The 18,062-nt window shown below is 37.3% G+C and overlaps 1 protein-coding gene across 3 annotated transcripts in view; it reads right to left on the bottom strand.

Annotated features, from left to right (window-relative positions):
• SUPT3H (SPT3 homolog, SAGA and STAGA complex component) overlaps positions 1-18,062 on the bottom strand; it is a 411,938-nt gene that overhangs the window by 203,835 nt on the left and 190,041 nt on the right. For all 3 annotated transcript variants that reach the window (XM_025261004.3, XM_025260996.3, XM_045162913.1), the window contains one exon: positions 2,061-2,145. In XM_025261004.3, the coding sequence (XP_025116789.1) occupies positions 2,061-2,145 (85 nt within the window). The remainder of the gene's footprint in view (positions 1-2,060; positions 2,146-18,062) is intronic.

Here is an 18,062-nt window from a genome sequence, read left to right as displayed (position 1 = left end):
TCTCTGCTTTTGAATATGCTATCTAGGATGGTCATAACTTTCCTTCCAAGGAGTAAGCGTCTTTTAATCTCATGGCTGCAGTCACCATCTGAAGTGATTTTGGAGCCCAGAAAAATAAAGTCAGCCGCGTTTCCCCATCTATTTGCCACGAAGTGATGGGACCAGACGACATGATCTTCGTTTTCTGAATGTTGAGCTTTAAGCCAACTTTTTCACTCTCCACTTTCACTTTCATCAAGAGGCTTTTGAGTTCCTCTTCACTTTCTGCCATAACGGTGGTGTCATCTGCATATCTGAGGTTACTGATATTTCTCCCGGCAATCTTGATTCCAGCTTGTGTTTCTTCCAGTCCAGTGTTTCTCATGATGTACTCTGCATATAAGTTAAATAAGCAGGGTGACAATATACAGCCTTGACATACTCCTTTTCCTATTTGGAACCAGTCTGTTCTATGTCCAGTTCTAGACAGAGGCATTTCAAATCATGAAAGTAGGTACTTTCTAATAAATGATGGTTAGGAAACTAAATGTTAAAAATGAAACCACACAGGTACTAGAAGACAGTATGGATGAATTTCTCTTTAAACTCAGCATAAGAAAGATGTTACTAACTATAATTCAAAATACAAAGGAAATAAAAGATTGATGCATTTGACTACATTAAAATAAAATACTTTATGCCCCCGAAAAACATGTTTTATGTTTTTTGTCATAAAAACAAAGTCAAAAGAAAACTGCACAGCAGAAGAATATACCTGTAGCATATGCCCCAAGCAAAGGACTGACATACATAACATTTATGAGATACGGGACCAAAGATTTGATAGGAAAATGAGGAGAGGACGTTAAATCAATTCTATTGGCCAATGCTGGAATGAACTGAGCAATAAAAATAAATTAAAATATTACATAATGATTATAAGAGTAAAACTTAAATATATATTAGTCCATACATATGTACATTAAACATTTATTAAGTAATGGTGATAAAGGATAGCTATTCCTTTCAGAACAATTGCAACTTAAAAAGATAAAAGGAAAGAAGGAAAAGAAAAGCATATACCCACTGATGAATGTTAAATAAGCAATTGTTTTCAGAGAAAGAGTATTTGCATAGTCACAAAATATCTCCCACAAGACACTTATTAACAAAAAAAGGAAAAAAAAAGTAACCTCATCATAGCGGAAAAACTCAGCACATAACACCTTATCCAAGTTATCAAGGTTAAAATTGTAAAAAAACATCAACAACATGAATCCATTGACATGATACACAGAGAAGTCCATCATTTCTGTGGTATTACCACCAAAAAGGCGCAGTCACATTCTACCATAAGAAAGTATCAGAACAATTGATAAAGAAGAGCATTCTACAAAATAACTGTTTTGCAATTTTCAAAAATAAGTATGTCATGAAATACTCTAAGAAAAGACCGACCACAGACAGAAGACCACAAAGACCCAACAGATCACTGCAGTGAGTTACCCTGGACTGGATCCTGGAACAGAAAAGGGCCATTAATGGGAAAACTGATGAAACTCAAATAAGGCTGGTAATTTTATTACAGTATGATACCAGTGTTACTCCTGGTTTTGATAACTGTAGTACAGTTATGCAAGTTGTTAACAGAGGAAACTGAATGCTACCTGAGAATTACCTGTACTGTTTGTACAATTCTTCATACATCTCAAATACAGAGAAAAAGATCATTTTTAAGTTCTTAAAAAACTACACTGATATAATGATTAAAAACAGACCAGTGTTATCAGGAGTGGGAGAAAAGACTGATGACACAGGGGTACAAAGAAATGTTTCTGGATGATGGAAATATTTCTATGTAATGCCTGCACTGCTAGTCACATGACAATACTCAGCTGACAAAACTCACTGAATCATGCATTGGTGAAATTCTGCTACATGAAAATTATATCTCAATAGAGATGACAAGGAAGAATTTGAAATGTTTTTTTAAAAAAGATATTTAAAAAAAATGTTGGGTTGCAATGCCAGTATAAGCAGAACACAGAGCAGAACTACCAAGTAAGATTACATGCTCTTACCAGATTAATTAACTGTGTGTGCACTACATCTTCTACCAAAACTGCTGTTTCATGAAGAGGCCTCCGAGCATCACCTAAAGAAAACCTGCAAAGAAAATCAATATGCCAACATTAAGAACTGTAAAACTGAAAAATATCAATTATAATACTCTGCTTAATAAAGTACAAATTGGTCTCTCAAATGACAGAGTAGGCATATAATTTTCTATGACAAAGAACTGCAACTTTCTTACATAAGCTGAAACTTCCAGAGAAAAGAACAGTGTCATCAATGTTATTTCTTGATTCGTGTGGGCATCTTTGAGGGCGTTTACTATTTCAAAATGTAAAATTTTAACAACCAATTCATTATATTGGTAACCAGAAAATCATGTTACCATACTCAAATAACCAACACAGTTGGCCCTTCATATCTTCATGTTCTGCATCCTCAACTAAACATGAATCAAAAATACTTGAATTTAAAGAAACAATTCCAGAAAGTTCCAAATAGCAAAGCTTGATTTTGCCATGTATTGGCAACTATTCGCATATCATTTACACTGTATTCACAATTATTTACATGACATCTACTTTGTATTAGGTATTATAAGTAATCTAGAGATGATTCAAAGTATACGGGAAGATATCGCGGTTAAATGGAACGCGCTATTGTTAACATAAGGGCTTCTCAAGTGGACAGTTGGTAAAGAACCTGCCTGCGGGCGTAAGAGATGCAGGATCGATACCTGAGTTGGGAAGATCCCCTGGAGTAGGAAATGGCAACCTATCCCAGTATTCTTGCCTGGAAAATTCCATGGACAGAGGAGCCTGGGGAGTTACAGTCCATGGGGTCTCTAAGAGTCGGACATGTCTGAACGCACATGAGCGTGTGCACGCGTGTGCACGTGCGCACGCGCGCGCGCGCACACACACACACACACACACACACACACACACACACACACATTCTTAACATGTTCCCCACCATTATGAAACAGCTGGTCTGACGGAATGATGAAATGACCTTTTGAAGGCTGAGCGACAGTGCCAGTAAGGTGGTAATACCTTGTAGAGCAGGGGTAAGGTTTTCCAGAAGACTATACAGCCTATGAATCAGCATCCAATACATGGTGTGGTTTCTCCCACGCACAGAATTCACAGGTCTAGGAATTAAGGGATGGAAAGGGAGAGGCACCACTCATCGTTACTTCTAAAGACCCACTAGCAAAATTGCTGCTTCCTGTTCCCATGGTCTTATGAGTTGCTAGCCTAGAGGTCTTAATTCCAGAGGGAGGAACGCTTTCACATTTATTCCATTGACACAACAATTATTCCATTGAATGAAACTTAAGACTGCAGCTGAGTCACCCTGGGTTCCACATGCTTCTGAATCAACAGGCAAAGAAGGAGTTACTGGGTTGGCAGGGGTGAGCGATACTGACTCCCCAGTGGAAACTCTACTGGTACTCCACAGTGGAGGTAAGAAAGGGTATGTCTGGAATACAGGAGATCATTCAGGATGTCTCATAGAATTTCCATGCCCTGTGATTAATGTCAATGGAAAACTACAACCCAATCCAGGAAGGGCTACTAATACCTCAGATCCTTCAAGAATGACGGTTTGGGTCTCTCTACCAGTTAAAGAACCACAACCAGCTGAGGTGCTTGCTAAAGGCAGGGGAATACGGACTAGGAAGTGGGAGAACGTAGTCATTAATGCAAGCTACAATCATCTAACCAGTTACATAAAGGGCATTGTAGTGGTCATTTTGTTATGAATACTTTTTTGTGTGTGTGAATACTTCTTTGTGGGGTTGTTAGGGAAATATCTTGTTTCCTTCCCTCTCTTACTTCCTCATCATGTAACATAGAATGTGTTGGACTTACAGCATTTATATCATAGTATTTAAGCTAGGAATATTAAGGAGAAGTATAACTGTCACTCATGGACTTAACCTCATCTTCTAGGAAAGGGGTTAGTGCAATTTCAACTGTGTGCTGGATAACTGTATCATCTTAGGCACAATTGTGACCCTGTTATTATCTTTATTTGGAGACTAAGTATATTTTAAGGAGATATGGGTGCCAAGTTGATATGGGTGATGGTTAATTTTACGTTTCAGTTTAACTGGACCATTAAGTGCCCAGATATTTGGTTAACATTCGTTTGATATGTATTTGAAGTTATTTATGCATGAGGTTAATTAACATATGAGTCAGTAAACTGAGTAAGGCAGATAGCTTCTCCAATGTGGGTAGGCATCATCCAATCTGTTGAAGGCCTGAATACAACAAGAGAGGAGTAAAGAAGAATTCAACTTGTCTGCCTTCAAGCGGAGACACTGGTCTTTGACTGCCTTTGAACACATTTTGGGACACCATCAGTTCTACTGTTTCTCAGGTTTTCATACTGCAGTTTTACCCTCCCCTCATCACATTCTTCCCCAGTGCTTCCCCAGCGGCTTAGATGGTAAAAAAATCTGCCTGCAATGTAGGAGACTCAGGTTCATTAGATCCCTACGTCAGCAAGATCCCCTGGAGAAGGGAACAGCTACCCACTCCAGTATTCTTGCCTGGAGAATTCCATGGACAGAGGAGCCTGGCAGGCTATTGTCCATGGGGTTGCAAAGAGTGGGACACAACTTAGTGACTAACACTTTCACACTTTCATCACATTTTTTATTTCACAGTATACATTTTTTTACTTTGTGTATCATTAACAAATTATTGTAGTTATTATTTCTACTACTTTGGTCTTATAACCTTCATACTAGAGGTATAACTGATTTACCCACCATTAAAACATTTGTGTATTCTGAATTTAACCAGTAGAATTTGTACTTTTATATATTTGACTACTACTAACTAGTATCCTTTCATTTAGTATCAATGAAGTTGCTTTAACATTTCTTATAGGCTAGTCTAGTGGTTATGAACTCCTTCAACTTTTACTTCGCTGGAAATTCTTCATCTCTCCTTCAATTCTGAAGGATTACTTTGTTGAGCAGACTTCTTTTGGTTGTCAGGAAAACAAGAGTAAACCACAAATTTATTAATACAATTAACTACATAAAATCTGAAAACAGAAAATCTAAATGATCATCTCAATACATGTGGGAAAATAACTAAACAATTCTTTATGATAAAGATTTTAACAAATGAGGAATAAAAAGAATTTTCTCAATCTGATGAAGAGAATCTACCAAAAACCAGATAGGAAATAACTTACTCAGGAGCATTCAAACCTTCTGAAATCCAAACCAATATAAGGACTCCCCCTATCGCCACTTTTAGTCTATATAATACTAAGATTACAATTACAACTTAAGGCAAGAAAAAAATTTAAACTATATGAGCACTGCAAAGAAAAAACTAAATTGTTTTTATTCATATAATCTGAATATCTACAAAGAAAACTCAAAATAAAGGGGAGACAAATTATTTCAATTAATACTAGTCAGAAAGTTTTTCAATTGTAAGAGCATCTAAATAGCATCATTAACACAAAGGCAGAATGAACTCACTGAAACAAATAATGGAGTGTTGGGAGCGAGGGAGATAGGAAATGATCCTTAAAGGGTATAAACCTCCAGTTATAAGATGAATAAGTTCTTGGAATGTAACATACAACATGTGACCCAGTATTATATTACATGCTTAAAAGTTAAAAGAGAGTAAGTCTTAAATATTCTCACCACAAAAATGAAATAGTAATTGTGTGATGTGATGGAGGTGTGAGCTAAAGCTATGGTGGGAATCATTTTGTAATAAACAAGTGTATCAAATCAACATAGACTCAAGCCTACATAATATATCAATCATATCTTACTAAAGCTGAGGGAAACAGCACACAAAAGCACAAAATGCAATTAAAATATATATAAATTGACTAAACTTTCTGTGAGAGAGTCAAGAGCCAAGAATAGTTAAGATATCTATATATCTATTTTATGTGGACTATTTTTAAGTCTTTATTGAGTTTATTAAAATATTGCTTGTTTCTTGTTTTTTGTTTTTTTGGCCACGAGGCATGTGCAATCTTAGCTCCCCAACCAGGTATCAAACCTACAACTCCTCTACTGGAAAGTGAAGTCTTAACCACTGGACCACCAGGGAAGTCCCAAGACACTTTTGAAGTATAAAGTGGGAGAAGATATCCTACAAGACCTACTGTAAAGCCAGAATAATTAAAGATACTGTGCTACTGGTAAAAGGACAAACAAATCAACAGAAGAGAAAGAGCATAAAAAGTCCCCATTAGAGGATAAACGCCACAAAGGCAAAAATCTTCTGTTATGTTCACTGACATATTCAATATTTAATTCTTTGGACTGCCTAAACAAAGTTTCCCTTTGGTTATTTTAAGGTAATTGAAATTTCACACAAAAGTACAAAGTTATCAAAACATCCACTTCTGCTTTATTGACTATGCCAAAACTTCTGACTTTCTGGATCACAGAAAACAGTGGAAAATTCTTAAAGAGATGGGAATACCAGACCACCTGACCTGCCTCCTGAGAAATCTGTATGCAGGTCAAGAAGCAACAGTTAGAACCAGACATGGAACAACAGACTGGTTCCAAATTGGGAAAGGAGTACGTCAGGGGTGTATATTGTCACCCTGGTTATTTAGCTTCTAAGCAGAGAACATCATGAGAAATGCCAGGCCGGATGAAATACAAGCTGGAATCAAGTTTGCAGGGAGAAATATCAATAACCTCAGATATGCAGATGACACCACCCTTATGGCAGAAAGCGAAGAACTAAAGAGCCTCTTGCTGAAAGTGAAAGAGGAGAGTGAAAAAGTTGGCTTAAAACTCAACATTCAGAAAACCAACATCATGGCATCCTGTTCCATCACTCGTATAAATAGATGGGGAAACAATGAAAACAGTGACAGACTTTATTCTCTTGGGCTCCAAAATCACTGCAGGTGGTGACTGCACCCATGAAATTAAAAGACACTTACTCCTTGGAAGGAGGGTTACGACCAACCTAGATCGCATATTGAAAACCAGAGACATTACTTTGCCAACAAAGGTCCATCTATAAGGCCATGGTTTTTCCAGTAGTCATGTATGGATGTGACAGTTGGAATATAAAGAAAGCTGAGCACCAAACAACTGATGCTTTTGAACTATGGTGTTGGAGAAGACTCTTGAGAGTCCCTTGGACTGCAAGGAGATCCAACCAGTCCATCCTAAAGGAAATCGGTCCTGAATATTCATTGGAAAGACTGATGCTGGAGCTGAAACTCCAATACTTTGGCCACCTGATGCAAAGGACTGAATCACTGGAAAAACCCTGATGCTGGGAAAGATTGAAGGCAGGAGGAGAAGGGGATAACAGAGGATGAGATGGCTGGATGGACTTGATGGACAGGAGTTTGGATAAACACCAAGAGTTGGTGATGGACAGGGAAGGCTGGCATGCTGCATCATGGAATTGCAAAGAGCCGGACATGACTGAGCAACTGAACTGAACTATCAAAAGGAAATAATTAACTCAAAGATAAAATAACGAATTCAATTCACATCTCTAGTAAAAAGAATATTTTTAAACTACTTATTATATTATTAAAATGTACAAATAATTACCAAGTTTTATCTCATGATTTTATAAACTTTTCTTCTAAAAATGATTGTCATTAGTATAAACATGTGAAGTATCAAATCAGCTAAATATATAACTAGGGATGTGACTTTGATGAGTATATTATGTTAATTTTCAGGGTTTTTAGTTCTCCAGCTTTAATTTACATGTTTTCTCCTATTACTTCTGCCAACTTCTTTTCCCCACATATAGAAAGCTAGATATTGCCCTAATGGCTTTTGTAAGACAGATATGAAAGCCATTGTACCTAGCTATGCTGCTGCTGCTGCTGCTAAGTCACTTCAGTCGTGTCCAACTCTTCTCGACCCCAAGGACTGTAGCCTACCAGGCTCCCCATCCATGGGATTTTCCAAGCAAGAGTACTGGAGTGGGTTGCCATTGCCTTCTCCGGTACCTAGCCATAGTCACCTTTTTTTGCTCTGCAGCACATATAATATTTTTCAATCACTTAACGACAAAATCCAAGTAACTGGTCAGTCAGTCAGTCAGTTCAGTCGCTCAGTCGTGTCTGACTCTTTGCGACCCCATGAATTGCAGCACTCCAGGCCTCCCTGTCCATCACTAACTCCCGGAGTTCACTCAGACTCACGTCCATCGAGTCAGTGATACCATCCAGCCATCTCATCCTCTGTCGTCCCCTTCTCCTCCTGCCCCCAATCCCTCCCAGCATCAGAGTCTTTTCCAATGAGTCAACTCTTTGCATGAGGTGGCCAAAGTACTGCAGTTTCAGCTTCAGCATCATTCCCTCCAAAGAAATCCCAGGGCCGATCTCTTTCAGAATGGATTGGTTGGATCTCCTTGCAATCCAAGGGACTCTCAAGAGTCTTCTCCAACACACAGTTCAAAAGCATCAACTCTTCAGCGCTCAGCTTTCTTCACAGTCCAACTCTCACATCCATACATGACCACTGGAAAAACCATAGCAAGTAACTGGTAAACTTACACAAATCTTTTTATTTTCTACCCCCATTATATCATACTACTCACTGATGCCTTGACTGACTTGTCTTGGGACTATTCCCAAGCAAAAGGGTCTGATGCTCAATTTCTTCACATACTGCCTAGATGCCTATAACACCACCAATGTTGCTGGTGCAGCTTCCACTAAAGGTCTTTCAGGAAACTTTCCTGAAAAAGTTGTCTCTCCCTTGCTCTTCTACAGTAGCTTCATTGCTGTAACACACAAGCTTCTATTTTAGTTTTCATGTAACTCTGATAACTATGGTCACAACAAGCAAGACAGTGGGCTTGCCTTCTCACCCAAACAGGTCTGGTTTTTATTCAATCCCAGAATACAGTGTCTCAGTGGGCAGCTGGACTTGGGCAGCAGATTCTGCAATTCCCAGTGTACAATGAAAGTATGAAAGAAGCATGACTATCCATATAAGGTGAATTTATTCTTCTTATTCTGTACACTTAGACAGAGGAAAGCATATGCTGAACAAAACCATGGGACACCTTTCCAAAAAGTCTGAAGAACTTACCACTAAGCCTTTCAGTACTTTTGTGTGTCATGTGTAACCCTAACACAGTCTAAAATAGGAGATATTCTTTATATAGACATCTATTAAAGTAAAAAAAAAAAAAACTATTATTAGACAGTGCCGAGTAAAATAGAGTAAGAACTAGTTACAGAAACAGTTCTAAAATACAGAAAACAAAGTTTTAAAAATATACACCGAGTATTACTCCAGTCACTATGTGTTTCCAAAAACACAACAAAACCTTATTTCGGTAGTTTCTAACCTCAGTTTAAAAAAAAAATTGTTTTTTTAAAAAGGAAGGAAGATGCCAGATATTTGCTATCTTACTCTATGTTGAACCCCTATTTGACATCTTTGATTAGTAACTTATGCCAACATGTTTCCCAAGCATGGTGATATACTTTTAATGTCTCTGAAATTTCTAACACATTATTATTAATCATAATCTTGGGCTAACTTCCAGATCCTATGTAAATGTGTATATCTGATGATGTATCTATCTACAGACCCATTCTCCTAACATCCACTTATTACCAACTGCTGAAAACAAATCAACTCTAAATTCTGTTTTTTAAAATAATTATAGCAGACTTCAGCTTTTAGAGCAGCTAAAGAAAAACAAACTGGAAACTACAGAGAGTTTTCTTATATCCCCTCATCTCTCCCTGCATCCAGTTTCCCCTATTATTCACATTTTGTATTAGTGAGCCAGTACTGATTGGTAAGTTGTTATTGAGTCTATAGTTTACCTTAGGGGCAACTCTGCATGAGATTCTCTATTAGTTTTGACAGATGTATAATGATACATATCCACTATTACACTATCATACAAATGGTTTCACTACAAAGCCACTGAGGTTGGCCTATTCATCCCTTTGTCTTCTGTAATCCCTGGCAATAACTGATCTTTTCACCGTCTCCGTCGTTTTGTCTTTTCCAAAATGTCATATAGTTGCAAACACAACTGTGATCCCTCAGATTGGCTTCTTTCACGTAGCATTATGCATTTAACATTCCTTCATGTCTTCATGGCCTGATAACTCCTTATTTATTACTAAATAACATTTCATTGTTTGGATATAGCATGATTTGTTTATACACTTATCTACTAAAGGACATCTTAGTAGCTTCCAAGTTTTGGCAATTCTGAATAAAACTGCTGTAAACACTCATTCAAGTTTTGTGTTGGTGTAAGTTTTCAAGGTCTTTGGGTAAATAACAAAGAGTGTGTTTACTGGACCGTGTGATCAGAGCGTGTTTAGTTTTGTAAGAAACCGCCAAGCTGTCTTCCAAAGTGTCTGTACCATTTTGCATTCCTATCAGTAATGAGTAAGAGTTCCTGTTGCTCCAGATCCTGTCTGGTATTTGGTGTTTTGGATTTCTGTCATGCTAATAGCTATCTAGTGGTGTTTCATTATTGTTTTAAGTTGTAATTAATTTATTAACAATGTACGATGTGGAGCATTAACACCAAATTCTTTTAATAGCTGTAACTGTAAGAAAAACAAACTTTTTCAGCAAGCATATACAATGCGTATATTTATCTCTTTTTAAGTCATATAAATATACATGTAATATTAGTACAATGACACAGCATAAAACAAACACAAAAGAGAAATTTCAAAGAGGTAAAAAAAGATCAAACAATATTTTTTAAGTAAGTATTATTTTATTTGGGCTTCTCTTGTGCCTCAGTGGTAAAGAATACGCCTGCCAATGCAGGAGACGCAAGAGACATGGGTTCAATTTCTGGGTAAGGAAGATCCCCTGGAGAAGAAAATGGCAACACACTCCAGTAGTCTTGCTTGGCAAATCCCACTGAAAGAGGAGCCTGGCAGACTACAGTCCATGGGGTCGCAAAAGAGTAACAACTTAGCAACTAAACAGCAACAATTATTTTATTTATTAAAATGAGAAAAAAAATTTTGCTCTGATTAAAAACAGATATAAATAGAGAATGAACTTATGGTTGCTGATATGAAGTATGAGGGTAAGAGATAGTTACGGAGTTTGGGATGGACATGTACACACTGCTATATTTAAAATGGATAACCAGCAAGGACCTACTATATAGTACAGGGAACTCTGCTCAATGTTGTGTGGCAGCCTGGATAGGAGGGGGCTTTGGGGGAGATTGGATACATGTATACCTATGGTCAAGTCCCTCTGCTGTTCACTTGAAACTACCACAACACTGTTAATCGGCTATACCTCAATACAAAATGAAAAGTTAAAAAAAAACATGTAAATTATTAGCTTTACCAACACTTCCAGTTTGCCTGAGACAGGGATTTTGCAAATTATTTTCTACCAAATAAATCAGCTTAATTAATACTAAAAGCCAGAAATTTTTATTTTTTAAGGCAATGAATGAATAATACATAAAGTTTGTATACTATTTACTTTCAAACAATTATCCTATTATTTTAGTTCTAGAGTCCCAAAAAAAGCACATGGGGAATTTACCCCTTCGTTTGGAGATGACGTTTTTCCATGTTGTGGAGGTGAAGACTAAGCTCATGGTGGTCAGTGGGGGAGGAGCAGGACCCGGACGGGTGTCGCTGTGGTCACTGCCTCCACTCAAAGAAGAACAGCACCCAGCTGAGTGAGGCGCCAGAGACGCGAGCCGAGAAAAAACAGATACAATTCATATGGCCAGGACCCAATTAGGAAGATTACAATAATGCAGCTAAAAGTCCCACTACATCCTGGTCATCAGCTACAAAGAAGAGGCAATCAGTTATGATGAAAAGAAATTAGACTGAAAGTTAGATGACCTGGTTCTGGTTCCTACTCTGTGGCTCAGAAGTACTGTAACCTCGGGCAAGTAACATTTCTGGGGACCTCGGTTCCTCAACAATGAAAGGAGGGGACTGGATTCAATGATTTTTAAGATGCGTTTTCATATATTTACCTCGGACTATGAAAGCAGCTATAATCCTTCAATAACTCAAACTTCTATCTTCAAGAATTGCGAGAAAATTATATTTTAAGAAAATCACTTTTATAACTCTTGTAAGAAAATTAAATCTTACTAAACTGAGTAAACTGGGCAAAAATCATGAAATTAAGAAAAAAAAATTTTAATGGGTAACAGAATGAAATAAACAAATAAAAACAATTGGAGGAAGAGCAATAAAGCTACAGTTTATTCCTGTACTATAAGTGGAAATAATTTCCAAGAAGCATTCCACTGCCCCCTTAAAAGACCTATACTGAGGGAAAGTACCACAGAGTTTTATATTATTCTTTTTTAGTATATTTGACAGGGTCGGCTTTTGAGTCTAAAATACTTGTTTTCAAATTTTCAAGCCCTGATTAACAACAGGACTGAGTAAGTTCTAATTAAAGACATTCTTCGATTAAAGAGATCCTTTCCCAATTTGTATGTCTGTCAAGGCATTACACTGGACACTTTAGCTTACAATTTTGTCAATTATACTTCAGTAAAGCTGGGGGTTGGGAGGAGAGTCTGAAAAAGAAGCCAAGGAGGTAAGTTTAGCAAAAATCTGTGACAGAGAGCCTGCTAGAGCAGTCCAGAAGAACACCAGGCCCACAGGCAAATCTGCTCATAAAGACCCAGGAACCAAACTTAAAAGGACAAAGAGGCATTTCTTTACTGCCTTGTGTGCGTCTTTTTGGATGCTGAGTTGCTTTCAGTACTTACTACTGGCTACAAACTCTAATGTGGTTAAATTATTCTGGATACTGTGGTTAAGTAATTGCTGTGGTCTTGGGAGCTAGATGCTTTTTTTTTTTTAATTACTTCTGGTTTTCTGAACGTTTTCTACCTCAGGTAATCGACATTACGTTGGAATGGACCACTGTGACTACTGCGTGGTATTAGAAGGCCCTGGGTGACTTTCTGTCCCCAAAAGAAAGTTTCCTTTTTCTCTTCAAACCACTTATTTGATTATACTTTTATAGGCTAGGTATTACTATAATACCCAGGAATTTCTCCTAACTGGAATTAGAGTGAATAGCAGGCTAGAGCCCGAGCACACACTCAGTCAGCCAACCTGGCACTAGACGGCACATGCAAACACAGACGTCACGCCGTTTATGTCATTCCTACCCAATATTTGTTGAGACTGATTTACCCTCTGTCCAAACGGGGATAAAAAAGTAGAGAAGTTTGACCATGAGCAGTCATTTAAGGCAATCAGACAGTCATAAACACGTGCAAATTCTCCTTACTCTTCAATTTTTAACACCACTAACCTTTATAACTCTATGATTTTATCTACCTGTTTTCCAACAGAAGAAATGAATTCAATTAGCAATGGCTCTGAGAAAGCCAAAGTGACAAGTAATTAAAATAATCAAACAGCTAAGACAACAGTTTTTCTAGGTATGATTTTTTTTTCATTGCTTACTTGATTTTCAATATCCATGCCCTTGTCCTTTACTTTAGCATACATTCACATGTAACTAAAATGAACTTTGAGAATTATTTTTAGCATTTTATAACCTTCCATGAAGTAAGTATAAATATCTTAAGATAAATGGGCTTCTCTGGTAGCTCCGTGGTAAAGAGCTAATGTAGGAGACGTGGGTTTGATCTCTAGGTTGAGAAGATCCCCTGGAGAGGAAAATGGCAACCCACTCCAGTATTCTTGCCTGGGAAATTCCATGGACAGAGGAGCCTGGTGGGCTATACAGTCCAAGGCATTGCGAAGGGTCAGACACGACTTAGCAACTAAACAACAACATCTTAAGAAATAAGAAAAGCAAAGATTAAGAAATTATCATTATGATCTGAAATTTACAATACTGATGGGGAAAAAGATATAAAAATACATACATTTGTTTAAAGTAAAAGTTAATACAGGCTAAAACTTTGAAAAAGCATTTAAATAACCTACAAGTATTCACTACTGTAGGTATTAACACCCAATCAACAAGTATTTACTGAGGGCCTTGAATGTGACAGGCGCTATTCTACCTGCTTAGGATACATCGATGAACAAAACAGGTTAAAAAAAAATGAGTAGAGTTTGCATTCCAATGAGGAAAGGATACAACAAACAATATACATGAAAAATTACTAAGTAAATGGCTTATATGATAAAAAGATGACAAAGGAAAAAAGAAAGCATAGAACAGAATGAGGAAATGGGACACGTGGGACACCAGAAGGGAGACAGTAAATATCAAAATGGACATTTATTAGTTTCTGACATGTGAAAGAAATGGCTTTTAAGAAATAGGAAAGAGAAAAAAATCAGAAAACTAGGTAAAAACCAAACACCCACCAAGGAAAGCTCCTCTAGAGTTATGAGAGCATGAGACAGAATTATGCCTCCGAGGAAGTTTATGAAAATGGCCTCATATGAATCTATATGAATTTCTTACAACAATTCACAGAGCAATTTCTCTCACATATACTGCATTCTGAAGAAGCAAATAGCCCTGTATTCAAACTCTAATGCACAACAGCATAAAGTGACAGATTATAAGCACTCTTTATTTCAGGATGAAAAACAGAATGAATGAGAAGTATACCAATCTCTGCATGTTAGGTCAGGGAAGGACCTAAAAGATTGAGTCCATCTTTTCTAAAGAGAGGGAAAATAAAGGTCAGAAAGGTCAAATAACCATCTCAGGGTCACAAATCCACTTACAGGTTATTTCACCCAAAATTCTTTTTCTGCAATACCATGTTAAATGTCTAAAAACTGTAACAAATTAGACAACTTAACCTTCAATGCTCATTTATCAAAGATTATGATTAACAAAAATGATATAAAGGAAATTTAGTTCAATTACTTTATAAAACTGATTTTTTGAAGCTTTTAGAGAGATATGTAGTAACTTCAAGCAAGTTATTTTTAGTCCCTTAGGCTCTCGAAACATTAAATCACACAAGGATTTAACTATCTTATTATTGCCGAAATTTAACAGTAAAAATTAACTTTCTATAAGATTGGATATAGACACAGCTTAATAACAAATTTCACCCAAATTTTCAAGCATATTTCATGGACTGGGTATCAGAGATTTAAGAAAGTTAAAGAGATTTTGCCTATGGCATTAGCCATAGTAAACTGAGAATTACATGCTCTAAGATGGTCACTTAAAGATAAGAGAATTTTGCACTATACAGATATTAAAATAATTAGCAAATGTGGCATACTATTTCCAGCATCTCCCTAATTGATGTTGCCCAGAAAAATAGTAATCTGTAGTTAAATAAATCTATGAAATAACTTGTATTTTATTCTTTTCTAGATTTGCAATGCATGTTCCTATTTTAGATACTCTGAAGAGTTCTGGAGGAAAGAAACTTTTGGTTTTTAATGTATTTACTGTGTATGTAATCATTTTTCTAAGCCCACTTAGTAATATAGCATTGAAAATCAATTTAGGCAACACTGACATAAGCAGAAAGAGTCTAATATGACTTAAGAACTTTAGTGATGGGATCCAAATATGCTGCAGGCTAAGGTGCTAGAACTTCAAGGCTGTTCAATTTCAAACAAGGAAGTGATGGTGCTGATAATAACCAGTAGTTGGTTTGTCTGATTTAATCCCTTATTTGACAGATGCTCATTGCGGTTCTCTACATTAGGCACTGTGTGGTACACAACTGTGGTGCTGGAGAAGACTCTTGAGAGTCCCTTGGGCTGCAAGGATTTCAAACCAGTCAATCCTAAAGGAAATCAACCCTGAATATTCATTGGAAGGATTGCTGCTGAAGCTCCAATACTCTGGTCACCTAAGGCGAAGAGCCGACTGGAAAAAACACTGATACTGGGAAAGATCCAGCAAAAGGAGAACGGGCAGGCAGAGGATGAGGTGGTTAGATATAATCACCAACTCAATGGACGACAGGGGAGGACAGAGGAGCCTGGTGTGCTACAGTTCATGAGGTCGCAAAGATTAGGACATGACTTAGCAACTGAATAACAACAACGTTAGGCACTGAAATTTACACCAGCTGAGAATTTTTAAAGTTACCACAAACTAAGGATTTCTCTGTAGCTATGGTAAGGAGCCACCAGAATCAGATTAAAACTCATCGGATCACCTAACGGGGGCAGGTCCTCACTTCTGAAAGTCAATTAGGAATAGACTTAACTTGCCTTTAATGTGCCAACCAATGCATAACAGTCTCATCTGAGCAACCTCATCTACAGATGACGTCAGCTTCCAGAACAACACTGATCCCTGAACTCTGTGCGTCCCCAAAACTCTACATAAGGTCAGTCATCTTCCCTGCTGTTGGCACTGTGCTGGACCAGCATATATACCTCTCTCCTCTGTGGTCATAAAAACAAATCTAGTTTTCTCTATTTCAGATACTGAATTTGAATAATGGTCTCATAACACTATCTACACAGTGTTGAGAAAGACTGCTTTCATGACCATGTGAGCCTAACCCCTTATGCTCTCTTTTTTCCCCCTTTTTATCTGGAAAGATTTCAAGTCAACAGCAAAATTGAAATGAAAGTACAATGGACACCTAAAAATCCTTCAGCTAGTATTATCACTGTTAACACATTAGCACATTTGCTTTCTCACACATGGTTACACAAATGCACACAAATGCACATTACACACTACACACATACATACTTGAATCTATTTTTCTTTGAACAGTAAACATCTCCTGAGTGCTTTACCTGTGCCTGACATGAATTATGCCATTTAAACCTCTTAAAGATGCAACAACCCCGTATCACTATGCCAGTCCCTTCCCATCTTGGAGAGACATTTCTTACAGTAAGTGAGGTTCTATTTGTTCACTTCCATACACTGGGCTTACTTTTGCAATCAAGAACTAGATAAAATATCCAATCTATCTTTTACATAACAGGTTTTTCAAAAATATGACAAAAGTTTACTTAAAATTTTTTTCAGGTAAGTAGAATTTTTTTAATAGTTTAATTGAGACATCATTTTTATACCATAAAATTCACATATAAAGTGTACGATTCAATGATTTTTAGTAAATCTGCAGAGTTGTACTACCATCACCATAATTCAGTCTTAGAACATTTGCATCATTCCAAAAAGATGCCTCATGCTGAATTACAGCTAATCCCCACTCCCATCCCTGGCCCCAGGCAACCACTAATCTACCCAAAGAAACCTTGCACCTCCCTCTACTGCTCTTCAAGGTTAAGGATTCCCCATTTCTTATCATTTAGGTCTCTACTTAAGGGTCATATCCTTGGAGAGACTTTTCCCAATTACCATCACTTCCAATCCTCACTTGAATCACAGCAATTAGGCATTTATGTGACTGATACACGGAGGTCCTATCCACGATGATTTCATCTGATGAAAAGGTCCCAAAATTTTTAAATAAACAAAAGGAATGAAAACCTCTAAGTTAAGTGTTTAACAAGTCATAAGCCAAATACTAAGTCCTGTAATCTAAGAGATATCCTGAGACAAAAGACTCACTAAAGAACCCCTTGTGAAGTAAGCCAGAAAGAAAAACACCAATACAGTATACTAACGCATATATATGGAATTTAGAAAGATGGTAACAATAACCCTGTGTACGAGACAGCAAAAGAGACACTGATGTATAGAACAGTTTATGGACTCTGTGAGAGAGGGAGAGGGTGGGAAGATTTGGGAGAATGGCATTGAAACATGTAAAATATCATGTATGAAACGAGTTGCCAGTCCAGGTTCGATGCACGATACTGGATGCTTGGGGCTGGTGCACTGGGACGACCCAGAGGGATGGAATGGGGAGGGAGGAGGGAGGGGGGTTTGGGATGGGGAACACATGTATACCTGTGGCGGATTCATTTTGATATTTGGCAAAACTAATACAGTTATGTAAAGTTTAAAAAAAAAAAAAAAAAAAAAACCCCTTGTGAGCCAGCAAGAGTTGAACCAACTATCAAGCTGCCTTTGTCAGGACTGTAATTCTCCATCTTATCCATAAGAACATCTTCTTGAA

This window comes from Bubalus bubalis, chromosome 2, assembly GCF_019923935.1.
Source record: "Bubalus bubalis isolate 160015118507 breed Murrah chromosome 2, NDDB_SH_1, whole genome shotgun sequence".
In the NCBI taxonomy this organism is placed as follows: domain Eukaryota; kingdom Metazoa; phylum Chordata; class Mammalia; order Artiodactyla; family Bovidae; genus Bubalus; species Bubalus bubalis.
This window is presented reverse-complemented; position numbering and strand designations above follow the sequence as displayed.